The 27,704-nt window shown below is 40.0% G+C and overlaps 4 protein-coding genes across 4 annotated transcripts in view; 3 read left to right on the plus strand and 1 right to left on the minus strand.

Annotated features, from left to right (window-relative positions):
• The window catches only part of fancm (FA complementation group M), a 44,436-nt gene extending 26,278 nt beyond the window's left edge, over positions 1-18,158 (minus strand). The window contains exons 1-4 of the mRNA XM_044374474.1: positions 17,199-18,158; positions 16,938-17,110; positions 15,984-16,061; positions 15,723-15,881 (exon numbers count right to left, since the gene is read on the minus strand). Coding sequence (XP_044230409.1) covers positions 15,723-15,881; positions 15,984-16,061; positions 16,938-17,110; positions 17,199-17,907 — 1,119 coding nt within the window. The 5' untranslated portion in view covers positions 17,908-18,158. The remainder of the gene's footprint in view (positions 1-15,722; positions 15,882-15,983; positions 16,062-16,937; positions 17,111-17,198) is intronic.
• Positions 785-13,671, plus strand: soul3 (heme-binding protein soul3). Its single transcript, XM_044374493.1, has 5 exons — positions 785-1,428; positions 8,310-8,404; positions 10,771-10,912; positions 11,045-11,228; positions 11,355-13,671. The coding sequence occupies exons 1-5, from the start codon at positions 1,182-1,184 to the stop codon at positions 11,524-11,526; spliced, it is 840 nt and encodes a 279-aa protein (XP_044230428.1). The 5' UTR covers positions 785-1,181; the 3' UTR covers positions 11,527-13,671.
• A 24-nt stretch (positions 18,159-18,182) lies between the features above and the next one.
• iqcc (IQ motif containing C) lies at positions 18,183-21,529 on the plus strand. Its single transcript, XM_044374494.1, has 5 exons — positions 18,183-18,292; positions 18,542-18,685; positions 18,768-19,101; positions 19,801-19,922; positions 21,255-21,529. Exons 1-5 carry the CDS (start codon positions 18,251-18,253, stop codon positions 21,288-21,290), a joined length of 678 nt encoding a protein of 225 aa, XP_044230429.1. The 5' UTR covers positions 18,183-18,250; the 3' UTR covers positions 21,291-21,529.
• Positions 21,530-22,138: 609 nt separating this feature from the next.
• Positions 22,139-27,410, plus strand: dcdc2b (doublecortin domain containing 2B). Its single transcript, XM_044375822.1, has 14 exons — positions 22,139-22,363; positions 22,594-22,888; positions 23,021-23,072; positions 24,587-24,657; positions 24,743-24,874; positions 24,975-25,109; positions 25,234-25,273; positions 25,460-25,525; positions 25,636-25,807; positions 25,913-26,022; positions 26,166-26,234; positions 26,861-26,965; positions 27,074-27,172; positions 27,263-27,410. Exons 2-14 carry the CDS (start codon positions 22,605-22,607, stop codon positions 27,368-27,370), a joined length of 1,443 nt encoding a protein of 480 aa, XP_044231757.1. The 5' UTR covers positions 22,139-22,363; positions 22,594-22,604; the 3' UTR covers positions 27,371-27,410.
• Positions 27,411-27,704: the final 294 nt, after the last annotated feature.

The raw sequence follows: 27,704 nt of genomic DNA on the forward strand, positions 1-27,704 counted from the left end.
AGTTGTTTGGTCTATAAAATGGCAGAAAATGTCAATTACTGTTTGATGTCCAAAAATATCTTGTTTTGTCCACAAAATAAATTCAGTTTACTGTCATAGAGGACTACGGACACCAGGAAATATTCACATTTGAGAAGCTGAAATCAGAGTATTTGGACATTTTTTCTTACAAAAAAAAAAAGACTCAAAATGATTAATCAAGTATCAAAACAGTTGGAGATTAATTTAATAGTTGGCAACAAACAATCTCTGCAGCTCACACAACAAATGCCAAATATCATCTTGATCCAGCTTCTCAAACGTGTTGATGTGCTGCTTTTCTCTGTTTAAATATTTTTAATATGCTTTGAGTTTCATGATGAATAAAAAGTGTGGCACAAATTAAATGTATTATTATTATGATTATTATATAGTATAAAGTCTAGGAAATTAATCAGTTTTAAAAAACATAAACAGATTACTTGATGGTGAAATGAACGTCCTGTTTTGGATAATAAAGTTAAATTGAAATGTAATGTTTTTGTTTTTTTACTCCCCAATCTTCACAAACAACAGGTAAATAAATGACAGTAATAACGACGTCATACACTTGCAGAGGGCACCTTTACTTATTGTTACCATCATGATTTTGCCCAATCTGGGGTTACTTCTGGATGAAACGTCTGTGCCCCGTAGAGGGTGGAGGGTAAATGAAGGGTGGAGGTCCCGGGTATTTATCGTCTGGGCCAGAAGCAGGAGGAGGAGGAGGAGGAGGAAGAAGGGGGGGTTTGTGAGAGGCCGCAGCGTCACGTGGTCCGCCCTCATCTCCTATAAACATCGTATTCGCCTCGGGCCACGACGAGGGAACCGTCACGCTGCTCTGCACGGTCGAAGGAGACGACTACTTTCTTGGGGGGGTTTTGGCGTACAAAAAGTACACCCAGCGAAGGAATATGGCTCGTTTAACTCAGATATAACATTGCGAATATAAATATGGCTAAATACGTCGGGGAAAGCTGCGCTGCGCCTGGTTTGTTGACCAAAAAGTAACGGCTGTCCTAATCTGGACTAGCAACGCACCGCACCGCACTTAGACAAAGCGTCATATCCGCGACGATTCATAAGTTATTTTAGTTATTTTTAAACTGCAAACAAGCCTTTGAGATATTTCTCATAGGTAGTTGCTAATCTAACGAACAGAAATGGACCGAGGTGGCTGCCAAATGAATGGCGGCGGCGGCGGCGGCGGTGGTGGTGGTAACGGCGGCGGGCCCGACCAACATGGGATGATCACACTGGAGGACCTGGAGTCTTTCTCCGAGGACCAGCTGTCAGACTCGGGCAACGGCAGTCTCGAAGAGGAGGGTGAGACCATGGAGGAAGACGACGACCGACTGCTGCATTATTGGCAGGACGCAGCGAGGGGACACCAAGTGGAAGTTCCTCAAGGTAAAAAAAAAAAAAATCGAGAAAAACAACCGACACACTCAACATATTTTGTTTACATAGCTTACATATTTACGAGGTTGTAGCCCTCACCCCTCCCCTGTTTTGCCCCAGCTCTCTTTTTGACATATAAACTTTCACACGAGGTGTTCAAACAGGTAACAACTGACACGTTTTACTTTAATTAGGATACTTGTGCTCAACTTCCTCAAGACATCCCACCATGTACATTGACCTAGTTTACAGCGAGGCACATAAACCAGTTTCAGCAAAGACAACACATCCCTCTGCCAGACAGGCAACCCTGTACTTCCAGTTCAAAACTGGCGTAGCTATTTATAAAAGTCAATACATTCAATGCAAAACCAAACTTGGCAGCAGACAGACAAATAAGCGAAACTCCTACTATGCAGACAAGTTGTAATTTTAAAGGGCCAAACTGTTACATAACAAGTTAGTACACGCGCACTTGTGTTTTCTATTGTAGTCATGGGGTCTTTAAGGTCCCTATAGGGGATTTCTGATGGGCCCCAGAAATATGAGAAAGAGTTTAGTATCAGCATTATTTTAATTGCATTTTAACTGTAAGTTGTTCCACAACACTGCAACCAAGATATGCTCCGATAAGTTTCTTTGGTCCTGTGAGTGAAAACAACTGGGAAAGTCCGTCACACTTAACGCTGTTTACCAGAAAGCATGAGATCACAATTGCAGTGAGGTGTTTGGAGTAAGCCTTGAATTTACATGTAAACTAGCTTTTTTTTTTTTTTAAGTACGGTGCAGCTTTCGCTCAGATCCACTCCACAAAAATCATGTCTGATTGTGTTGTTGTCTTCAAGTATATAACAAACACCTGTTTCCTCTTGCTAGCTTAAATATTCTAGTAAGACAGTGCAATACAATTATAACAATGTGATAGTGGCATTAAAGTGAGAGTATGGTCTAATACTATTGCAGTAATAATGTGAATCATAAATAGAATAGTACAAATGTCGAAGTATCTGGTTGTTGTCAAACAAAAAGAAAACAAAATATTGAGCATGTGAGGCCACTCTGCTGGCAATTTGTCAGAAATATTGCCTCTCACTTCATGAGAGGCAATAAAACATTGTTTGTATTACTCTCATATTTACTGGAATATGGAATCTCTGTCATTCATAATTGAATGATTTGATTATTTGAAGTTCAAGATGAAATAATCCAAAAAGCACATCAACACGGTAAACACACTGTGTTCTCAGCTGCATCTGATGAGATGAGGGGCTGCTTTGTGTTGATAGGGAAATGCCGAGGATAATGATAATTATGCTGTGATAAATACAGGCCACTAACACTTTCAGTCCTTTGTGAATTAACACAATAGGTTTTCCTTTACCTTATGATTTGACAATACATCCTGATTCTATAGGAGCTCATGAGGGTTACGTGGGTAAACAAGCAAGATGAAATAACACCGAAACTGGACTGTGTGAATGGTTTTATGTTTTTGAGCTACTTTTTGAGCTTTGTACTGTACAATTAAACCACTGGTTTTACAGCTGACCTAGAATTTGTAAGGTAAAGCTGACTAAAAGATTGTGACTCTGACATCAGCTTCTCATGTTGAAGGGCTCCATTTACAATCACTGGTGTTTATTTCTACCTCGTTTAGCTTAAAACTGCAGCTTCACAGGCAGAATAATGCTTTAATATTATAGTTTTCAGTTGATTGGATTTCTAACCTTAAAACCTCCCCACATTTTAATACTGCAGTGGGCAAAATTGCAAAAAAAAAAAAAAAGAGAGAGAGAGAGAGAACGGTGGAGCAATCTTATTCCTTGCTTGATCTGCTCATTCAGATTCAGAGAAAACAGAACAAAACAGATATCAGATATTTAGCCTCACCCCAGTGGCAGAGTTGGTGGTGTGTGTGTTCATACGTCCATGTGTCTGTATGTACATGTATGCATGACCAATCCAGCGTCTGGGTCTGGCCTGGCTGTTCCTCATGCAGCCCTCTTACAGCAGGAAAAGTGCAAACACACACTTTCTAAATTGGTCTTTACTGTCATATTTCCCCCTTGCAATCTTTGTATTTAATCTGAAGTGGTAACATTGTATTTAAATTTGATTTTTGATAGGTACTACCACTTTATTATTGAAAATGTTTGTTGTGAAATACACATAAACAAAGAGTGGAAAGACAGTCAGTTTTAATTTACTGATTTTTCCATTAATTCATCTCCAAAGTCTAATACGTTTAAGCATTTTTCTCTAGAAAATTGTTCTCCAATATACTTCTTTAAGACTTTAAAAGTCTTCTTATACATTTCCAGATATGGCACTCAGCTGGAGACGACAACAACAGCAGTTTTGAACTCTGAAACCTGCTACGTCACTGCTGTTCACACATGTTGGATATACAGACCAGAACAATGGACCAATTGAGATACGCTAAACTTTTAATTCTTGCTTCACAACAGGAAAATGTTATTTTCAAAACACACTTCCGATATTTAGTTTTATCGCCTAGGGCCAAAAACATACAAAGTAAATGTCAAAGCCTTCTTTATTAGTTAATGTATGGTAATCATTTGTTAGTGTGCGCCGGGCGGTCCTAACCTTTTTGGCTTGTGTCTGCTTGAAATGAAGCACTGTCTGCGTGTGACCATGACACCAGTTGATATGTCATATGTGATTTTTCCCTCAAACTGTTAAGGGCAAGTGTCTTTTTAGAGTCCTAAACAACAAGAAAACTCTCTCATTTCTCACAAGAAGATAGGAATTATGACAGGAAAGTCAAACAATAATTGTGTGTAGATGAAACATGCTTGTTATTCTCTCATATCTCTTTGGGAAGTCCTGACACCCAGGTTGCTGTCTAACTGACAACGTGTCTGTGTGTGCCCACTGAGAATCCAGTAACACAGTTTGGCACGTCCTCCTCCCTGTGCCCTTAGCACTAATTGAGGACTTAGCACGAAATCACTTGCTGGGGCTTTCTGACTCAGGGGGGATTAGCTACCTTGTCTGTACTGGTACTTGTGCCCGCTAAGTCCTGCACTACAATACTGTAGCTAAGGACACAAGCCAAGGCCTCAGTAAACTCATTTGCTCTAATTGGGATGGAGTCGGGTAGACAAGGGGGGTGGGTGCTCTGCCTGTCATGCAGGTTGCTGTACCTCATGAGAAGCTGCTAAATACAGAGAATTTGGAGTGATTTGATTAGCTTACATGAACAAAGCTATAACCAGTATTTTTATAACAAGTATCAAATGATTTAAGAAGCTCTGTCATGATGTTGAACCAACACCTGACAGCTGCAGTTCCCCTCGCCTTTTTGGGGCTTCATAGCAAGTTTCAGCTCATTGTTTATCTGTCCAGCTGCAACTTTACTGTTTGGTTCCCTCTCACTTCTCTCATAGTGTTGTTTTCAACCGCAGCAGGGAGCTGTTTCTTTTTAGAGTAAAAGTTTTAAGAAGCCACTGTGCTAACTGCTCAGCACCAAACAGCAAACAAACACAATTAGCACGTAGCTGCTGCACGTGGGAGTATTTAGCGGCTAAAGAGACAGATAGTGTCACAAGATAGCACAGAGTTAAAAAGAACCTACATTTATCAGGCAGCCATTAACACGACTCCAGAAAAATGTTCTCATTGACTTCATTAGGTGTTAACATTTGCAAATCGATGCAGAATCGTCCATGTCAAGTTTAATTCCACTGTAGCTACCTGTTAATTGTCTTCATAGTTCCCCATTGTGAAAAATACCACCTATATCGTTTCATCAGTATCCGTGGCAACAAGTGTTGCAGCCCTTAGCAAACTAGGTGGCCGTAAACACAAATCAAGATCACCTAAGACCCACCTTTGTGTGATGTTTATGCCCTCTCAGTAAAGCTCTTTGCAGGAAACAAAGCAATATTAATATTTGCAATAGATACACACAATGGCTCATTGCAATTTAAAATGAGGTCAGAGGAGCAGATACAATCTGTGGATGCAATAAGGCCCTCTGGCTTGTAAACAAGATGGAATTTATTGTTCCAAAGATTAAGGCCAAGAACGGTCTCAAACGGCCATTACACAGTGTGGTTCCAACTTCACATCAATGAACACCAATGGAGCAGTTAATGAACAAAATTGTCTTAGTCTCCCTTCATAAATGTTGAAAACAATAAGTACCAAGAAACAACCAACAAATAAAGCAGCAGTATTCTCATGTCAAATAACACAAACCCTACTTAATTACATGTTGATCCTTATAATCTTTTGTGATATGGCTGACGTTTCTTCATTTTGTGAGTTTGAAACTGATTCAGAACAAGTATAAACACGTCAATGTGATCTGTTCCCATCAGTGAACTTGCTTCTTTATTAATAGTGTGTTTATTAATAGTGCCACTGTAGCGCAACAGTTAATATTACAAGCTAGTCAACACATCAAAGATTCCCTGCAGTGGTTGGCAAAGTCTATGATGACATGCAGGTATACACATAGCCCACATCGCCCCTGAAGCACTAAAGCAAGGTTATTTTGGGTTTAACATAATTAAGTCAGCCAACAGACATCTACTGTAAAACCACAACAGGCTTCAGGCTTGAAAAATTCAAAACATTTAAATTATTGTATTGAGCTAATCACCCCAGTCACATATATATATATATATATATGGTTGGTACAGGGGTGATTATAGACAGTACTTATTCTACACACCTGTCCAACTTCTGTGCAATTTTACAAAATAAAATTAAAAAATAAAATGGAATCAAAACTTACTGCTTAAAGGATAGGTTCACAAAGCAGATCAGATACAAACAAATACATTTTTGCACAGAAGGAGGACTGTGGATTCGGTCCCCCGTCACTTATGTTGTAAGTACATTAAGAAGGGCTCTCTAAAGGGCCAGTACGAACATGAGGAATGATTACAGCAAGCAAAACCGGTTTCAGTGTTCATTTGGGCACTTGAATATTGCACCACTATGTATTTTTGCAGAAATGTTTTAAATTGATCTTTCTGAGAAGATGAGACAGGTCGACAGTGTATTCTTCACATACTCTAAATCTGCTTCTAATGCTGCTGATAAAATTTGAAAACTTATCTTAACAAAGAAGTTTCTTTCTTTCCATTGATTCAGTGCCAAAAAATGAGTAAGTGGAGGCAGGTATATAAACAGATAATGAATAAAAATATAGAAAAACAAAGTTTTATAGAAGTTATAATTGCTGTAAGCCATTTAACTGCTTATACACTGCTTATGAATGCAAAATAGGGGACTTGAAGTAAAGTTTTACCCAAAAAGATTAACACATTTTGTGTAATATACATCTAATAATGTATTGAGAATATGTATTAAAGTCATGTTGGGAAAGTGGTGCTACTGTTGCAGAGTAACCTCATTGGAAGTGTAGTTTTTGAAAACTATTTATGGACAGAATACCGACAAATTATGTGTCAGTTTTTCAAAGAATTTGCTAAAAAAAAAAAAAAAAAAGCCATTGTGGGTCAGAGGCTAGTGGAACAGCAGTTAGTCTGAAAGTTGGACGTGACTCCAGTTCTGTATTGATTGGAAATCCCAGCTACAAAAGGAAGTGTGTCTGTTTACTGTTCTGCAATAACACCGAGCGACTCTGGAGGTGCAGCCATAGAAACAGATTAGTTTGCTTGTGTGTAGGAGCAGTATGTGCCTGTATGTGCGGCTTTTTTGTTTGTTTCCTGTCTTCTGTCTCATTTAAGATACTCACATGCAAACTGGCAGGTAATATTTTAAAAGTACATGCTTATCATGTACATGCCTCCTATCAGTGACTTACAGTGTAGCCCTCATTTTATTATGTTAAATGAGTGTTGTACTGCTGACATGTACTGACACACACACACACAGACACACCAACCCATAGCGTTGTTCATTGACAAATGATTGATCACCTAAATACCCCAGATCCCTCTGACCTAGTTGTCCTCCATGGTATTGACTGACAAAATTTGATTGAAATGGGTTCACCTTGAGCGCCTTGTTTGACTGTTCAACAGTGGAGCACAATGCCATTATTTAATCTGACAACATGGGCATCATCATAAAAGAGTCTGCGTGGTGTTGATGTTGTTATTGTTTGCATCAGTGACGTGTTTGTGTATGAGTTTCCTCTGTGGTCCACTTGAAGTATATTCAATAGAGTCCATGATACATTCAACCGAAGCCTATTTTTGAAATCCTTTTGTTTCATAAGTGTTGTATCAAAGTAATTCACACATTATAAATGGACCAGAACCTCGTTCCCGGAAATCACAAGTGTAGACAAGATTAAACTAACTTGTTGATACATAAAAGACTGCAAATTTTCATTCAAGTGTTGGTTAATAGGTAGGTGAAATATGCTCCAGTATTTCAAAAGCACTGGCCACTGTAGTCTGTCTCTGTTAATACCAGTCTATACCTGGCCTTGGGCAGCTTTAGTCAGTGTTCTCTCCATCAGCTCTAATAAACATTACTCTCTGCGACATCCTGGCACAGCACTCTGCCCATCAAACTACCAACATCGCCTGCCAGCAGATTGCTGGAAGTGTGGATATTATACAGATTAGAGCCAGGAGATTGCAAGTGTAGATATGATGCGAAAGGCGTAGAGTTGTATAGTATAGGTGCTGTGAAAGAAAGATGTAATTGCATTTTTTTTTAATGGATAGAAACATCTGCTTTCATTCTTTGATGAGTATGCAAACAATAGTTGTTATTTGATTCAGGCTGGTTGTGTCCATCACAAACATGACTTCAGTTAACACATGTGAACAACAGAATATTTGTATGCTCTTATAAAAGTGTTTTTATTTATATCAACAATATTTTCCGACCATGTTTTAAACTGACCAAGTATTGTTTGTTTGTTTGTCTGTTGACAGAAATGTCAGGACCCATTCAACAGCTAACCAGCAACAACCAAGGACGCAGTAACAGAGAACCAATCCCTTTCACCCTCCTTTTACGCAAAGAGAAGGTATCCATCTTACTTTTACAACACTGACCATGACAAATTGTCTTTATATCCTCAGCAACACCACACTTTTCTGCATGAAAAGGGAAAAGTTTTTAGGGCCTTATGATTTCCACGTTGCGGAAAACACAGACAGAATCGTGGAATTCAATAGGAAAAATGGAATCAACTGTAAAACACGGAATATTGGGGATTGTGCCAAAGTGTGGATACAATTTATAAAAATCAGGGGTTTCCCCACCATTATAAGACTTAAGCCCAAGCATTTTTTTGACAGCACCTAAGCCAAATGAACAGAAAAAAGTCTCTACCACGTTTTGGTGTCATCTACAGGCGTGCTGCTTCTGTCCTCTGCTGTCTGTGTTTGAGTTTCAACGAGGGCAAGGCTCACCTCCTCCACACACACACACACACAGCGGACAGCAGAGCAGAAAGGCCACAGTGGATGCGGTGAACCACGTGAAGTGAAAGATAAAGTTTTATTCGAGCCAACTACAACTACGCTTGTTTCTAAAACAGCAATAAAAGCTCTGAGTAAAAAGCCAATAAGTGTCATTTATCAAAACATCTGTTCAACAAGCAGAAACATGTAGAAAAGGGACATTTTCAACTGCTTTGTCCGTAGCAAATTGTTATGAAGAAGCTAAAACAAAAGCTTTTTGTATGTAGCCTAACAGTTAAGCTTAGTTTGCCACGAATCTTAAAATCTTAAACTGCTTTTTGCTTTTATGGCACACAGTGTGATCACTCACAAAAATGTGAAGGATTACTTTAGGCCATATCTGTTTCACTTCTTCATGCTAATGTCTGAGTGTACTGTGTTTTGAAGTGCACATTCTATGATTAAAAATAGTGCAATGTTGTGTTGCATCATTACAAATTCATAGATATATATTAATTTCATACAATGATTAATGTTTTAATATTTTCTTGTTGACACTCTGATGACAATATGTGCTTAAATTGTAAAAAACAGAATCTGGAAAAAATTAAAACGGATTTCATAGGGCCCTAGAAAAGCTACCAAATTAGTTGGCAGTGACCTAGTTTAATATAGTAAAGTGTATGTGCACCAGGAACTAAACCTGCAAATTAGGACTTTGCATGACAACACAATCTTTGCACGCAGTATGACCAGTTGGACATTCAATTGCTACAGGCAAAATGCTCACATTAATAGCAAAATGTCTGAACTGGAGTAGCTCATGAAAACAACTTTGGCATAAATGAATAATTCAGGATACGAGAATAACATCATTATGAGATTAAAGATTTTCCTGGAGGAACAAACTATTCCAGAGCTCTTTCTCTGCTGTTCCAGTTGAATTTGATTGAGCTGATTATTGGTTCATTTTAGGTCAGATGTTGCCCCTACATGAATATACAGTGTGACATTGCAGATTATGATGCTTGAACCCTCTTGTTCTAACCAACAACAAATAGATTTTACAGTACTGAGGTGCAGATCACAGCTCTAAAAAAAAAAAAGCCTTGAATTGCACTTAAAATAAGTCAAACAAATCAGTTCTCTTACTAGACATTAAATCATCAGTCTATGATCCCATACAGATCTTCTGTGCGATTATGGGTCAGCTATTTATTTTCAAAAGGATTGTGTCACCGAATACAATAAGCTGTTTAAACTCCTTAGGGGACCATATAAATAAAGAAGGGCTAATTGGCTTAACTTGAGTTAATTAGTTCATTAAAACTTGGCGGGAGACTCTGGTTAAACAAAGGGCAACCATGGCACCCTATTCTTAGAGCAGGTTTAAGTGCCTTGTAAAAAGAAAGCACAATGAAATATATATTTTAAGGCTGCAACTAAGTATTATTTTTCATCATCGACTATCGAGTATTTATCAGAAAAGTTCAAAGATATCAACTGGACAGAACTGATATGACTTGGGGTCTATTTTATTGGGAATTTAATTGTAGAAATATTTACTGACAAACTGTAAAACTTACTGATGTAGCTGCTTTAAACAGGAAATCACAAAGATGTACTGATTGTAATCACACTACACCACATATCCTTATAAAAATGTCACAGTTCTGTCTAAACAGAGCTTTGCAAATACGTGGGTAGACTCTCGCTCTCTTCATAAGGAATGTCACATCCTGAGTACACGCAAGGCCAAAAACACTGTATATCTTGAATGATTATATTTGCAGCAGCGGAGGTTGTGTGGGATGTATTTTTCCACACATTTTTAGTCAGAAATTAGTTTCCCATTAGTCAGGACATTGGCTGGCAGTGCTGTGCTCCAGTCATAACAGAAAATTCTACAGAAATCAGCTTCATAAGAAGACTTGATTGACTTTCACAGTTTATTCAAATATGTATTTAAGTTGTCTCTCGTCAACAGTGTGGGGAGCTGCTGTATGAGAAACGCCACTATGAAAAGGGCCACTGGGCTTGTATAACGATGCGTGAGGACACTTATGAACAGAGCATCTGCTACGGTTTTATGAGGATAATGAGATACATCTGCGAGCAGAACTCCTTCGGTGAGTCAACAAGCAAGGAACCGTTTTACATAAACAATCGAGATCTGGCCTTATAACTGATAATCCTCTCCAAACACAGTAAATGAAAAGATGCCGTTTCATCAATCATTTTGCTGTTTTCTTCACGTTTAGGTGACTACTTGGGCATGACGCTGCCCATCGTGACAGTGGTGCGCACAGATGAGAACCATTCTGTGATCTCCAATGATGTCACCGTGGCGTACTACCTTCCCGCTCACCACCAGGCCCAGCCTCCAACACCTACCGACAATGAAATCGTCTTAGAGATCTGGCCTGCCACTATTGTATACACAAGGTAAGAGGAGAACCAAATAAAAGCGACTATTGTGTTAATCAGCTATCATTAGAATAAAAGTGCTTTTCCTGCTTGGCACTGACATGGACATTTGATTCCTCATACATCCCTCCTTCTGTCTTCCAGGGCCTTTACCGGTCCCACCAACGAAGTGACCATCATTAATCAGATTAATGCCATGGCTGAGCTGCTAGACTCTCCTGGTGTGTGCGTCAACAACTCGTTCATCGTGGCCGGCTACACCAACCCCGCTCACAGCAACCGTCAAAATGAGATCTGGTTCCTAGAGCAGCGCTGAAGGATGAAAGGATTAAGTAGCATCCTATCTGTGACCCTTGAGCCTCATAAGACTCCCTTAACACTGCCCCAGCTCAGCTACAGCCTCAGGTGCAACATCCTCTTTAGTCACCACCTCTACCTGAAACGAACACCAGCCCAGCACACTCCAGATCAGTCGGGGCTTTCAAAAATCAGCCCTTGTTCCAGCCTCAGAGAATTTTCTTACATGCTCATTTGAATAGATTCTCATTTCACCCATAAGAACTAAACTATACTACTGCCATTGTCTCTCGGACACAACCCAGATGCGTATGCAGTGAAGCATAGCATTCATCTCCTGCTCTGACTATGAGGTGGCTAAAAACCTTTCCTAAACACAGTGCCCTCTTGTCAAATAGTTTTAACTCTTAGCGCTCTGTGAACTCAGTGACCATGGAGTGCTGTCAGAAACATGCAACAACCTGTCACAGCAGAAACAGGTTCCCAGTGGACTTGCAGCCTTATTGTGCTCCCTTTTGTGTTTGTCGCACAGCTACAGTGTCTTGTCATGTGGGGTGTAGGTCAGTGAACATCTGTCATTCTCTAGCTTGCTGGGGTGATTTGTCGCTGTCGATCTGCTATTTCTTCATCTCTGGACAGTATAACTCACTACAGGTTACAGTTTTATGTGATGCAGTCACACTGCATAAACAGTTACTTTTATCTAACAATAAGTGCAATATTTACCAGATAACCAATAATCAACAAGCCGGTTTTACAATTACTGGGTCACTAGCCTAACCAAATCTAATGGTGTGCTTGAATCAGTTACCGGTGCGGTGAGGTGCGCATGTAGAGGGGAGGGGAGGGGATCTGCAGCCTGCAACACAACCCGATAAACAACATTTATACCTGGAACATCTGGTGGCTTCAACCAGATATAGACTCAACATAATAGGTGACACAGATTTAGCAAACAAACACATCTAAAGACAACATGTCCGTGTGTGGTTTGTGCATGAATATACGGCTACAAGGAGAGGGTGAAAACAAACATCTACACTTCTACAAACCAAACGCTGCAAAACTCACTGATTTTCCTGCTGCTTGACAATCAAAGTACTTAATGCTATACATCCTTTTCGCTCAAGAAAACGATGCAAGTCAACGCATTCCTCATGTTTCCTCAAATCTCGTTCACGCGCAGGAATAGTTTACCTATGTACCTCTTTCTCATGCTCTTTCTACTTGCTACTCCGTGTCAATGTTAGTGAGTATGCATTCACTACTGTATTGCAAATTCCACTGCTGCTGGCTAGAGACAATGCAACTACAAAAAGAAATGGAGCACAAAGAATATCTCTACTGTGATAATCTTTTTTTTTTTTTTAAATAGACAAAATCTATACTGATTTACCGTTTTTAATGTTCTATCACCAATGTAAGGACAGACTATGAAGTCAAAGTGACAGAAATATCTCTTCACTATGTTTTAAAATAAAACTTAATGCAATGCAACAAAAACGGAGTGATAAGCGTCGCACCAGCTACACCAGTAATGTCTAATGTTTCTGCTTTGTTTTAAAGGAAGATACATTTACTGCCTGGGTGTCACACAAATAAAATTCAAGATTCATCCACAAAAACTGAATTGAACTAGTCAAATCATCACTTTGTTGGCTTCTACCAGGACAGGGGCATCCTATGAAACACTTACACAGGCTGCTGTTGAGGCCTATCTAATGAGTGTAAAAATACAAGTGAAATTCAACACATACTAGAAAAAAATTGTTTCATCTTATATTATCCACACAAAGATAATATCAAGAATTTGACATTCAAGAAAATTAGTTTTGGGTTAGGGAGGTTGCCCAGTCTTAATGTCTGGTTCAAGACATCCAAATCCAAAGAATTTATTTTGCGTTAAATGATTGTATGGTTGATATGACAACTGTAGTGTGTAAACACTTGCAAAGCCATGATACATGTGGGTTGGTTTTCCCTTTAAGAGTCTGGTTATATGGGAACATCCAAGTTCGAGGATACATTTATTCTCCTTTCTTTTTGCTTACTTTAGTTTTGCAAACGTGTGCTGTACTGTGAAAATTCAAGTGCAACAGCAAGAGCTACTGTGGTTTTTCTTTGTTCAATAAACATGTGCTTGTCTCCTGTCTTTTGAAATCTACAGTGATGCTGTGTTTTGTTGGGTTTATGCAGTGGTGTGACAGCAGCAGACATTTTTACATTAGTGTAGCTACAGTTAAAGTAGTTACAGGATCATTGTCCACATCTCCATGTCAGTTTTGCTTCAGTGTCTACACAATCATAACAGACACAAAGTATTACTGCAGAAAAGTGCTTCTGTAAAGGCACTTCTTCTTCTTTTTTAAAGTCATATTCTCATCTGTTGGAAAATACAAAACCGCTTAAATTATTAATAAAATCCCTCCAATTTTGATATGTGGAATATAGTTAACAATTCATATACTTAGTATTACAGCTATTTAACAGTTTTGTATGAGTTAAAACATTTCACCTTCATACTCAACATTAAAACAGAAGCAACACATTCTTAGTAGGCTGTGTTTCAGACTACATATGTGTTTGTGCAAAACAACAGGTACTGTACACGTAATATGGAATAATCCCTAAAGGGTATCCTGTCCTTTTTATGGGATCAAATGTAGCAAACAAAAGGGGCCACACCTTACTTTGTTCTGAAACATATAGCATAGCCTATTTCATAAGAACTGGTGCAGCCTAGTAACACGTTGTGCTCTCACAAAGTGGACACAGACACACACACACACACACAGCGGTGTGTATCAGAGAACAGCATATTGCACAATAATGATAGAGATGCTACAACAAGCTGATGGGAGGTAACATGAAGAATTTGATTCTTTCAGACTTAGTTTGCAGCTGATGCAAAGATAAACATGATAAAAAATACTATTCTAATAAATGTGAAAAATATTAATATAGGGCCAATGTGACATCTGTTTGTCTCTATGTACAGATTAGTTTTGTTCTAGTCATACATTTAAGCACATTTGTTTTCATAAATAATAATTCCTCCTGAAGAATTAGTTAAAATTCATAGGGAACACCATTAAAGCTTAAGCCTGAAATTACACCAACAGCTTCCATCACAACACAACACAGGGATGTAAACTGAATGAAGATATCTCAGCACTGTGGCCTCAATATAACCTCAATGCATGCTCAATGAAAATCACAGCACTAAGACTGAAGGAACGAGGCCTACTTCAGTGGTTATATGGACAAATGTTCCTCTCTCTCTGTCAGTTCACTGCATGTGATAAACTGGGTCAAAAACTGTAAGCAAAACACACAACTGAACCTAAAAAAAAACCTCTGCATGACTGGTTCATTTTTCTGATTTTCCCAACAATCATTAAATTCTGCCTGAATGACTGCGGCAATGCTCATTTTACACCCGAGCACAGTGTTGTCTCTACTTTGTGTAATGCCTTGTCAAATTAAGGAAGAGCAGTGAGAACAGGAGGTTAACAAGCAGGTTGCGGACTCCTTCTGGTTCAGAGGTATGCAGAAAAGGTGAAAATGAAAGTCAAAGCAATTAAAATAAAAGCAAGAAAAACTATTATGACAAACAATCCAAAAATAATCCAAAAGAAGGATGTAACTGAGCTGATACACAACAGGTCTAAACTTTCAAATACAGGTGTTACATTCCAGCTGTTCAGCCAGTTCAGACAGATGAGGTGAAGCTGCACGTTTACAGTACAATACACACAGACAGTGAACCAACCCGCGACAAGGAGGGGAGCCTGTTAATGATCCAGAACCATTTAAACACTGAAAGCCAGACCTCAGAGCGTAACAGGATGTTGCTTTCAAGACAAATCAATCTGTTTAATATTAACTGACCCATTAAGAGGAAAGACGTGATGCTGAGAGAAGGATCACAGTTACAACAGAAGCAGCAAACACTGACCACAAGGTGGTAGCAAAGCACCAAAAAACAAATCATCAGCTTGATGGAACCAAACCAAACAAGACCAATGAGCGGATGTCGTCCAAGTCTAAAACGTCCTGGACAATAAAGACTCAAAAACTACTCAAAAATTCATGTGTAATATGATATCATGGTCGTATTATGAGCAAATGACTGTTTTATATATGTTGTGGGAAAAAAATAAAAGCTGTACAGAAAGGTTTAGCTAAATATGGTGCGTCACTGTGGGAGCCTACCTGCAGGTAGCGAGCCTGTTGAACAGCCAGGGCCTCTCCCAGGGGAACCACCACTTTCTCAACACTGCGCTGGTGGGAATGGGCCCGGATGTCCAGGCTTTCTTCTGATCGCAGCTCAATGTGGGAGATGAGCAAATTAGAGATCACCGACTGCACCGACTGCAGAGACAGACCAAGGGAGGAGAAGGAATCAAATCTGAGAAAAGTTCAACGGAGAGTTTACTTTTATGTCGGATGGAAACAAAAATATGTTGTTCTCACCTTTGTATCTCCCCCTGGAGTGGCACTAAGAGCCAGGATGCGGAATTGTAGAGTCTGACTGCCGAGCTGTCTGATCACCTGAATAACATTGAGAAGAGCAACACTTTATTTGATCGTCCAAACGCGTAAGCTGCCAAAGGTCTTGACTGCTCACCTAAGGATGAAGCAACTGCTAGGAAATAAAATACACTGATTGCAACATGATCCAACTTTTAAGAATAACTTTTGTTTTGTAGAGCTGCAATAAGTCGATTAATTGATTAGTTGCCAACTATTGAATTAATCAGCAACTATTTTGATAATCAATTAATCATTTTGAGTCATTTTTTTTTTTAGAAGAAAATGTCCATATTCTCTAATTCCAGCTTCTCAAATGTGAATATTTTCTGGTTTCTTTAGTCCTCTATGACACTAAACTGAATATCTTTGGGTTATGGACTGTTGGTCGGGACAAAACAAGACATTTGAGGATGTCACATTGGGCCTTGGGAAACAGTGATTGACTTTTTTTTTTTTTTTTTTTTTTTACCATTTTCTGGAAAACCAAGCAACTAATCGATAAATTGAGAAAATAATCTACAGATTAATCAATAATGAAAACAATCGTTAGTTGCAGCCCTAAACTTCAGCGCCTTCAACAGGGTCTTGATTTCCAACAAGTAAGACCAGTGAAGTAAACTTAAATCAGGTGTTACATACTTGCTGCCTTGAGTTTGACCACAGCTTTCATACTCTGTGAAGGACTTTTTACTGTCACCTTTCAATCCCATAATGGAGTATTTCATATTCAAAGGATAGATTTTGGGCAGAGGATCACTTTAAAGTCACTTTTTAGAAAGGTGAGTATTGGAGTTGAATTATGCAAATAAAATATATCCTGAAAATCTGTTCAGGCCAGTCAGTGATGTAAAAAATTAACTCAGTGCTGTGATCATCATTGGAAGGTTGGTGTACCTGACAGTAGGCATGGTTGCCCAGCGCTTTGTGGGCTTCATCAATCACCACACACTTGACCTGCTGAGCTGGGCAGGTGTCTCTGGACAGGTCGTTCACCATGACCTGCGGGGTGAGGAAGAAGACGCGTTTGGACCTCCACACCTCCTGCCTCTGCTTTGCTGCTGTGCTGCCTGCAGATAAGGAGATGAACTCTTGTTAATAATAGATAAATGAGTAAAATACGATGCTTTCTTGTTGTTAAGGTGAACTGAAACACACCTGTCAGCTCAGCCATATGTGCCTGAGGGATCCCCATCACTTTATAACAGGCTTCAATCTGCTGTGCCACCAGGGGTTTAGTGGGAGCCATGAAAACAATCTTCCCGGATGGATACCAGCGGTAGAAGTTGTACATAATCACAGAGGCTATAAAGGTCTTTCCAAGGCCAGTGGGAAGACACACCAGTGTGTTCTGAAACAGGGCAACCTCTGATATCTTCAGCTGGTACTCCCTGATGGGATAGTTGGTGGGGTATATCCATACCTTTGCTGAGGAGCTGTCAAAGCCAGGAAAATCTGGATATGTCTGCCCACCTGATGGGATGGGAGAGAGGGCAGTGCTCTCTGTTCCTACAGAGTTGTCATCTTGAAAAAAGTTTGGATTATCAAGTTGCAGGCTCTTTTCAGCTTCATAGACAGCGACCACCATCACATCATCATCGTCGTCTTCATCTTCAAACGCAGGTGTAGGGTCCTCTATCCTCACTGGCCTCTCTGACGTGTATGTGGACCCCTGAGCAATTTCTTCCCATAGAGGATTCCGAGGAGGACGTGATGCAGCTACATTTACAGTGTTGCTTGGGGTTGTCTTGCGCCGTCCAGCGGCTTTTTTGCCATCATTCTTCGGCGGGACAACTTTGTTTTGAGACACAGACGCACCCCAGGTCTGAAACAAAGTCCTCTGATTTGAACCACTACTCATTTTCATTAGTTATGGCGAGAAACTTAGAGGAAAACTGCCATGTGACGAGCAGCTGCATTGCAAATTGAAAATATATAAACACCGGAGCACTTCCGCTACGTATTTCCAGAATATAACACCACAAGATAACGACAGTATTACTCCGGAGTTATTTCGGTCATTTGAATACAGTTTCAATTGTTAAAATCTCCGCATATTGTGTTTATGACGATACAGCAAGCTTAACATTGAACTAGTATACTTATGTGGTCAAATTTAACAAGGAGCTTTTACTTTTTAAGTGTGACACCGGAACCAAATCAAAAGTTCGAGTTCATCTCCCGCTCTCCGGAGTAGCGTTACCATAGCAATGGACAGGAGCAAATGGGAGAAGATACTCACCTATTTTCAGGTAATAACATTAGCTAATGAATTAGTTTTCTTCCTGTGAAGCGGTAACCTGCGTATTTATGCTTGTACTGATTTGCCGTCAATTGATATTTAGCTGTTTTAGCTGTGTGTTCAGCTGCTAACTCTGAAAAACGGTTGCCAATAGTGGCTATTGTTTTTAGCATTGACGTGACTAAAGTCAAGGCAAAGCTGCAGTAGTGGACTAGCCACCGTTACTATAGTTACTGTAACTCTCCTCTGCTCGCTATAGGCATATGCACGTGGATATCTGGTGAGAAAAGAAGTCTATCGTGCACGAGAAGACTTTGAAGATATCGTGAACGAGATTGATGGAGGCTTGGCCCACTTAAAGTGGAGAGAAACAGTCATCTCCATTCCCCACTTCACAGACACTGTAAGTTTCTGTAACTGCAATGAAAGTGTGATTTAATCAGCCTCTCAGTATTTTTCTCATGCTGTTGCTCATGCATCACCAGGATGGCCCATTTCTACGACCCAGCAGCTGCGCCAGTGAACGCTCAGATCCAGGACTAGATGGCAGTGCTAGTTTCCAGAGCCCAGCAGCAGCGGCAGCAGCAGCTCCCTTATCTGAGGAGAGAGGGGAGGATCTTCATAACCTTCCACAGAAGACTGAAGCCGAGAGAGATGACTCACAAACCAAAAGCCCAACCTCTCTTTCCATAGACTGTTGTAAAGAGAATAGAGAGGGACAGAAAGTAAACACTGTTGGGTTGATGGACAGCACAGGAGACTCCACCACCATCTGGAGCAGTTTAGAGCTGGACATGAACTACAGTCACTCTCACAAAGGTGAGATTTTTGCACTTAGTGGTCATGTCCCCAGATAATTTTTTTGTATATGCTTAGCCATTTAAAGATTTTGAAATAAGACAACTTTTTATGTATGTGTCTCCATCTCTCATTATTCATTAGTTACAAAAATTGCATCTTGCTTTAGGGCTGAAATTTAAAAATGTCTTCACAATAGATTACAGCCATGAAATTTCAGAAATGGTGAGGAAAAAGCCCATCACGATACATTTCTTTGTCCAACCAACAGTCTAAAACCTCACGATATGTAATTTATAATTGTATGAAACAATGAAAAGCAGAAAATCCTCATATTTGAGAACCTGGAAACAGTAGGTGTTTGGTTTGGTTTTCCTTGGTAAATGGCTGATTCATTAAGTCTTGTGTTTGTTAAAGAATATTCCGGTCTTGATTTTATGAAAATGACTAAAAAATCTGCAAATTGGTTGACATAAGATTAGTCAGTGACCTGTGTCAATACTTTTAAATAGCTTCAAGAAAAGGATCAACTCAGGTGAAACAGCATTGCATACAATTTCATCACATGGGAAGGCTTTTAACTCATTAAAGAAAAAAAAAACGAAATAAGATTTTGACAATCAATATTCACCTACAAGAATAATGCAGATCTGCCTTCTTTGTGAAACACGTTTAATATGTCTGGTTGCAGTTATTTTGAATTTGCCATCCCTCTTTCAGGTCCCCAGCAGTACTGCTTGGCCCAGGAGGTGCCACGTACCCCAGAGGCCCTGCGTCTCCATAGAAACACCCTGACCATGGAGCTGCTCTGGCTCCAACAGGCCATTGACAGCAGGAAAAAGGTAAGGCAGAGGACGGGAGAGATGTAGTGTTTCCCTACATTTAGAGGCAGTCTCCTGTGGTAAGAAAATAGCTTCTGCTGCAAGGAAAATTTATTTAGTGACAAAGTCAGTACAGAAGGCACAAGACGCAGCATTTCTACAAGAAATAATACCTGCACCCAGTAACAAAGTAAGTAGCTATTTACTGACTACAGTCGACAAGTCAGCTTACACTTACAACCATGGATACTAAAGCTGCCTTTATGGTTCAGCCTGTTTTGCACTATTTGTACTCAGACTGTGTACTGATTTAATTCCTTTAATTTATTTTTTAACACAATCAATGTTTTCATGAATTCCATGTCACTGCTTCCACAAAGCACCATGCATTTCCAAAAGGTGTAAAGGTGCCAAAATGTGGAGTAATGTGGACAGAGAACACATACAATATAAACCTCCACTAAACCCAGGCTAGAGATAAGCAGAATCCACTTGTGTACCCCAGCATACAGTTTTCAAGAGCAGTTGTAGTTTGTGTCAATCTGGGTCTTCTTTGGTTTTCTATGACAATAAACTGAATACGTTTGGGTCAGGACTGCTGGTCAAGACATAAAAAGACATTTGAGGGCATCTCTGTGGGCTTTTTGAAACAGTGATCACCATTTCTCACCATTTTCTGACATTTCTTACACCAAATGACTAATGGAGAAAATAAGAACAGATTAATCGACATGACGATAATCCTTAGTTGCAGCCTGAAAAATATTCTACAGTACTCACCAGGTTAATGGCTGAGACCTAAGAATGTGCAGACATTGCCAAAAGGAGAGCAACAGAACAAGGAACACGTGTAGTCAACCGATCATACAGGTTTTAAACAAACCTCCAGGTGAAGCAGAGTTATTTAGAAGAGAAAACAATGGCGAACAGCAAAATTAGAAACCAAATTGCCTTTCTAAACATCCATCACAGTTCAGACCAGATTTATTCTTTATTGTTTTGTACAGATCCCTGCAAAAATCACACCAGAATCATTTAATCTTTTTCAATGAAAATGAGAATAACAATGTAAAAATAATAATTCCCTCTAAAATCACAAATCATGTCTCAATTGCAGTATCAGTCAAAATAATTTCAATTTGATATTTTTTCAAACTCTTCAGCCCTACCACTGATACATATGTATGTTAACATATTTAATAATTTCAACTATATAATCCAAAACCTCTCTTACACTTGGCGTCATGCACTGGGAGTGTGCTCACCCAACTGTTTCAGTACAGGGTAAAACTTTGCCGCAGAAAATAAACTTTTAATGATTGTTTTTTTTCCTTTCCTTCCTCTCCCCTGCAGTACTTGTCACTGAAGGACAGGCTGGGTGCATCCTGACAGCAGATGTTATCTGAACCGGGACCGACGGCCTGACTGCGGTCAGTCAACTGGACTCTCTGTAATGGAATCCATTTAAGATATGAGGACATACAACTGCACGGAAAATAAATTGCTTTAGAGTAGTATTTATAATGTGTTTGACAGAATATGAAGAGTTAATAAACCTGTACACTGTGTGTTATTTGTTAACGTAAAAAATGAATAAATTTTATTTTTCTATAAAGTCTTTCTTCTGCTGTTGTTGCCACTGCACTCATATTTTCCTCCGAATAGCATAAACTGTGAGAGGTTGAGGTAGCTACTATTATGATGGAAGAAGGTCTATTGAAAGGAATTCAAGGGAGGGTACTTAGCTATAAACAAGTTTGTGTTTTGTCATCTCAGAAGCTCAAATTTCCCATTTGGATCACAATGAATGAGCTGATCACATGAGAAGTTCATCCTACAGATATTCACATGACAGTCTCCTATTAAGCTGCTGTTGTCTTTTGCTATTAATGTCATTGAAGAGCACGCATGGGAAGACGCATTTAGAGGATAAAAAATAGAGTAAAGAGAGTAAAAGCTGCACTCTCCAACTCTAAAAAACATGTATATATCTAAAAATGTTATATATAAAAAGGGTCACATGAGGATTTTCGGTAATGCTACTGTGAGCTTCAGGTACTTGAACTTGCTTTATATTGCTATTATTCACTGTTATTTTGGCACATTTCAGGAAAATACAGACAACAAGGTGTAGCTGTTATCTTATTGATTCAGCTTACAACGCAGCGACCCACCCATTCTCCCCTCCTCTGTCTGTCTCTTTTGTTGTGGTTGCTGCCGATGGTTTGGCCCACAAAGCCAGTCATTGCTGGCCATGCTGCCATAGCAACCAGGAAATACTCACTGCCGTCAGTGGAGTAGTGTGTGTGTGTGTGTGTGTGTGTGTGTGTGTTAGGGGGGGATAGAGTGAGCGGAACGTGTGTGAGTGGGAGTCCAGACAGACCACAACAACAGAAAGGACTGATTTTTCACCTTTGCCTTCAATTCTGCGGTTTTCCCTGCTTCATCCTCCACTGGACGTTGTGAGTGACTGATCAGTGTGTCTGTATGGAAAATCATGTTGAACAAGTGTGACTCAAAGAATGTAGTATGAGTGTATGAAGGTGGTCAGTAGATGCAACTCAAGGTTTAGTTAGTAGCACTACATGTCTGTTTTTGTGCATAGAGAGAGAATTATGTGGTGTATGTGTGTGTGTGTGTGTGTGTGTTTGGGCTCAAAAGCACTCTACATTTGTGTGTGTGTGTGTAACAGCTGGCCCAGAGATGGCTGCCGGCACTGCAGCCGCAACTCTTCTGCCTCCGGTGAAGAGCGTGGTGGTGTACAGGAATGGAGACCCCTTCTACAGCGGACGGAGGTTCATAGTCAACCAGCGACAAGTGGCCACTATGGAGGCCTTTCTAAATGACGTGACCCAGAACATCGGTGCTCCACTTGCCGTCAGGACTCTGTACACCCCCAAACAGGGCCACAGGGTCACAGAGCTTCAAGACCTTCAGACAGGAGCCCAGTATGTTGCTGCTGGCTTTGAGAGGTTCAAGAAACTGGAGTGAGTACAAAATCTATTATCTACTATAATACATTGCTTTTCTAGCTCTAAAATGAATTCAGGATGTGTTTGAATGATACAGCAGGCGTCTTGCAGGCTTTTCTTCATCATATGTGTTCTTCTCATGTATAGTTACCTGAACGCAGGAATGAAAAAGCAGCCCGCTGCCCGTGAAGAAACTCAGGTAGGCTGTTACAGTATTTTCTCATGTGGGCAGCTTCTTTTAAGGCCAGCAGTAACAGTCCATCACTCATTAATCCCAGTCTAACCAGGAGGAATGCACCACCAGGCCATACTGTGCTCATATCAAGTTGAACTCCTGCCAAGTCAAATATGAAAATGAGTCCGTGTGTGGTTTAGTGCAGGATTTTCCATTACAGAGGAGATCAGATTTGCCTATAAATTTGACAACACATTGTTATGTTAGCATTAGTTAGATTATTTCAATAAGAACTCTTTTTGCGCTGTCGGTCCCATTGATGCCACTGGTTGTCATGTAAATTACCGGAATTAATGAGCTAATCATTGTGCTGTCCATCAAACAGTCAGTCAGAGCTTGCAGGGCGCCCTTTCAGGGCTCTCAAGTGACATTAGATTCAGTAATTAAAGCTGGTTATCGTCAGAGATCAGAAAATTCCCAGAGTGCATCAGAGGTTATGATTTCACGAAAAATCCTCTGAATGAATCTGAGCTCTTTTCTCTTTAGTTGTTAGAATTTGACCTTTTTTTTATTGTAAAATGAAAGGGAGGCATTATGCAAAGAGAGCCTCTTTTTGCATGATCACACAAAATCAATTTCAAAGCCGCACACACAAAATTACACACATAGAGCCACTCATATTGACAAGTGCTCGCTTTGTATTCCAACCAGCTGGCAAGGGTCACACTGCTTGGTTTTTCAGACCCAGAGTGTGCTTTCTGCTGTCTTAAGCCATCAGAGCTACTTTTCTGAAAAACATAAAAGAGTGGAGAGTAATTGTGTGTGCCTTGGAAGACCGCCATTTGGAAAGAAGTGTTTTCTTTTTTTTTTTTTAGCCTGTGTGTTTGGTTTTAAAGTCTTACATGCCTGTGTTGTGGTTGCTGTGGAGCAATACAGGAAGTGTGTCCGCATGTGAATGTGTTTTATCCTGCCGGTGAAACAAAGAGTTAGGCTTCCACACAGTGTTATCAGGGCGATGTGCATGTCTGGGCAGGCCTAATGCCCACATTCACCACCCCACGCCTCTTTTCTTTCCCTCAGAGACACTGTAAATGCATTAAATGTCTGCTACTTCAAAGTAAAAACAATAAGGGAAGATTATCAGTGTCTGCTTGAGCTGATTGATTTAGTCCAGCTACGTTTATCAAAGGCAGACGCAGATATTGGCTCCAGATTTCATTGATATGGGACGACATGGGTAGCAAATTTGACAGGAGCCCTTGGATCAGACGCGTCATGTGAATGTGCCATCGAAAAAAGTCTTGGAGTGACGCTGGTTTCCATGGCTGCGGCTCTTGAGCTGACATGAGCAGAATATTCACTCAGTCATTATATGTTTTGGATCACTGATTTCGCTGTGATGGACGTGCAATGTATCTGATGCGCAGAACACGGATGACGTAAATCCGAGGAGGGAATTTTCAATATCGGTGAGGAAATGACAACATTATGATGTTCTGCTGCATGATGCATCTTATTTTCTGAATGTCCCCCTGCAGGCAAAAATCATCCAGAGACCAAATGTCTCAGCCAGATGGAAGAAGTTTATACCTGTACCTTGCATTATACAGTGAGTAGGACAGTGTACATGCAAACGCACAATCATCCGAAGTGTACATACAAAGCATCTGAGATCACTCCCTGTAATGTTTCAGCGTTTTCCGTAATGGAGATTTCCTGTGTGCGCCATTCCGATTCATCATTCCTCGGAGCATGCAGCAGGACCTGGAGCAGATCCTGAGTCTGGTCACAGAAAAAGTCAGTTTACGGACCGGAGCTGTGCGCAGGTCAGTGACACTAACAGAAACACACTCTCACATACTCAATGAATACAAAAAGAGAGATAATATCCAGTAAATGTGACTCTAACCCCCTGTGCTTTATCAGGTTGTGCTCTTTGGAAGGAGTGACTGTGACTTCTGCTGGGGAGCTGGAGACCGGCCACTGCTACGTTGCCGTGGGTACTGAAAGGTTCAAGAAACTTCCATATGTGGAGCTGATGGTTTCAAAAGCCACAGAGAGGTATTGTTATGCAAGGTCCTGCATATGTGTGTGTGTGTGTGTGTTTATGTGCATCTGGGCTGACCTTTCAGCATTCTAAAATAAAATAATGATTGAATTAATGATTGTTTTCTTGATTTTGCAGGTATTACCCAGGAAAGAGAAGGATGTTGAGGAGGGCTCAGGTAACTAATCCATTTGCTAAATTCAGTTTATAATGCAATTTACTCACCTTGCCTTCATGCCATAAAAATACTTTCTCAGCATTGTTACTCTGCAGCCTGCAGTTCATTTGCAAAATGTCAGCTGTAAAAAGATAACTAACTTAAAAAACAAAATCAGGTAATGGACATCTTCTGTTTTTCTCTCAGAACAGGAAAGCAGAAAGCGGTCCAGAAGACCAGTACAGTGACTCAGCTCTCCTCGAGTCCCCAGAGGTAAAAAAAAACGAAAACAGTGAGACAAAAAGTGCAGAAAGCAGTTTTATCTTTATGTAATTCACCATACATGAAGTGACTTTAATTCAGTTGTATCCTATGAATGTCAGATGTCAGACGGGCGAAGGGTGAAGTCGACAGGAGACGAAGCTGCGGCTCCACAAGCCACACAGCAGAGGAGCCGGAGAGAAGGAGCCGATGAGACATCCATGTTCTTCGCCAGGCCGGTCAAGATCCGCAAAAACCGAGGGCAGCCGAGACCACCACTCAGCAACGGATCTGGTTAAGATCTCCCATCATTCTGTTTTGTTTTTTTCAGAATCTAACTTAATATATTGAGTTTTAAATTGACATTTTTCACATTCACAATGAATGTTTGTATTACAGTCCAGCGCAGCGTGTTTAAAGGGGGAGCACGGAAGAGGAGAGAGGAGGTCAGAGGAGCCGAGGAGGTGCAGGAGGATGAGAACACAGCTACAGAGCTTCCTGTCGACCAGGTTAGCTTTGCAGTCATCTCAATGTCCTCTCAGGCTTGTAAATACATGATAAAATATCACTGAATGAGGCATTTTTTCATTACTTAGAAGATATGCTTAATAAATGGGCGAATCTAAATCTGTCTCTCACTTTCCATCTAAAGAGAGTGGCAGAAATAGTGGAGGATGAGGAACAAATCAACACAAATGATCTTCTGCACAGCACACAGCAGGTAGGCCGAACACAAACTCTATGTTAATATATTGCTTATTATGTAAATGAAGAAATGGGGAAAAATTGCTATCTTTCACATTTATTTGCTATCAGCTTCCCTATCAGGTACAAGCATAAGGGACAGACATTGAAGGTATAATTTAGAAAATGATCGATTCAGGAAAATGGATCCATAATGGTCTGGATAAGAAATATGTTTATATGATTATGTTTATGGATTATGGTGCCCTTGCCAGATTATGTGACATATTTTTGTCTGAAAATGGAAAAGCAAAAACAGCAACCAGTCCAGAAAAAACAATCTATTGTATAAATTCCTGTCTGACACACTAATATCCACGTTATTCTTTCATTTGTGTGCAAAGTACAGTTATTTATTCACTGTCACAAGCACGAGTGTGTGGAAAAAAAAAACCCACATAAAACCCTATCTGTTTTTCTCAAGAGACATGCACAAATTATAAAGCACGAGAACACCCACACAAACACAACGGAAAGCAGGTAGAGTGTGTGTGAGTGGGTGGTTGCATTTAATCATCCAATCCTATAAAAAGTGTTCAGTCAACTTTTTCTGCATTAAATGGGTTCAGAAATAACTTCTTTTTTTTTTTGTCCTTTTAAAAGGCGTCATCATCTGAACATGACGATGTGGAACAGACGACGTTAACGGATGCTCAGGATATGACAGAAAATACTGCGAGAGCTGAGGAGTCTGCTGCTGAAATATTGGTACACACACCCACTCACTTAGCAACTGCTTGTAATATGTAACAGCTTAGAATGAGTACACGGACATGAAAACATAATCAGCGATCGATGTGTCACTTGACTCAAAAGGAGCCTGAGCTGAAGCAGACGTCATCAAAGTCGAGGCCTTTGTCGTCCAACTCTCACCGAGGAATTCGAGGAAGGAACAAGGAATTTCAAAGAGAAAAGGCAAGTTGTCTTGTTTGGCAGCACCATAAGTAGGTCCAAGAAAATGTGTGCTTGATTATTTCTGCTTTTACACTTTTAATATTTTTGCAGGAGAGCCCTCGGGACTCCCCATCAATAAAACTAGAACAGAACCATCATCATCATCAGGAAGGAGCAGTGATTGATGAGCACAGAAGCTTCAAAGAGCTCACATCATAATAACCACCAACAGCTGAACTACAGCCACAAGCACAGCAGATAACTTACTGTTTTGATGTGACCTATGCGGCTAAATGAATGTTAGATTGATTGTATTTTAACTGTGGTTATGAGCCAAGTAACAACATTGAATTTATGTTGTTGTTGTTTTTTTTTTTAGCAATTGTTAGAGTCAAAAATGTGACCACGCTCAAATAAGAACACAACAGAAGATCCACACGATATCACGTGCTCTATTTCTATGTATTACAATTCACTTTGAAAATGATCACACAGTTAAATCAACACAGTCTGAACAAAGACAATGATGAACCTAAGGTAGTGTTTGATGCAA

Source organism: Thunnus albacares, chromosome 15 (genome assembly GCF_914725855.1).
Source record: "Thunnus albacares chromosome 15, fThuAlb1.1, whole genome shotgun sequence".
Taxonomy (NCBI): Eukaryota; Metazoa; Chordata; class Actinopteri; order Scombriformes; family Scombridae; genus Thunnus; species Thunnus albacares.

Coding starts and splice junctions, on each gene's coding strand:
- soul3 (XM_044374493.1), top strand. CDS start 1,182: ATGGACCGAGGTGGCTGCCAAATGAATGGCGGCGGCGGCGGCGGCGGT. Junction 10,913..11,044: donor CTGCGAGCAGAACTCCTTCG/GTGAGTCAACAA, acceptor CTTCACGTTTAG/GTGACTACTTGGGCATGACG. Junction 11,229..11,354: donor GCCACTATTGTATACACAAG/GTAAGAGGAGAA, acceptor TCTGTCTTCCAG/GGCCTTTACCGGTCCCACCA.
- dcdc2b (XM_044375822.1), top strand. CDS start 22,605: ATGGCTGCCGGCACTGCAGCCGCAACTCTTCTGCCTCCGGTGAAGAGC. Junction 25,110..25,233: donor GTTTCAAAAGCCACAGAGAG/GTATTGTTATGC, acceptor TTGATTTTGCAG/GTATTACCCAGGAAAGAGAA. Junction 27,173..27,262: donor AGGAATTTCAAAGAGAAAAG/GCAAGTTGTCTT, acceptor ATATTTTTGCAG/GAGAGCCCTCGGGACTCCCC.
- iqcc (XM_044374494.1), top strand. CDS start 18,251: ATGGACAGGAGCAAATGGGAGAAGATACTCACCTATTTTCAG. Junction 18,293..18,541: donor AGATACTCACCTATTTTCAG/GTAATAACATTA, acceptor TGCTCGCTATAG/GCATATGCACGTGGATATCT. Junction 19,102..19,800: donor CTACAGTCACTCTCACAAAG/GTGAGATTTTTG, acceptor TCCCTCTTTCAG/GTCCCCAGCAGTACTGCTTG.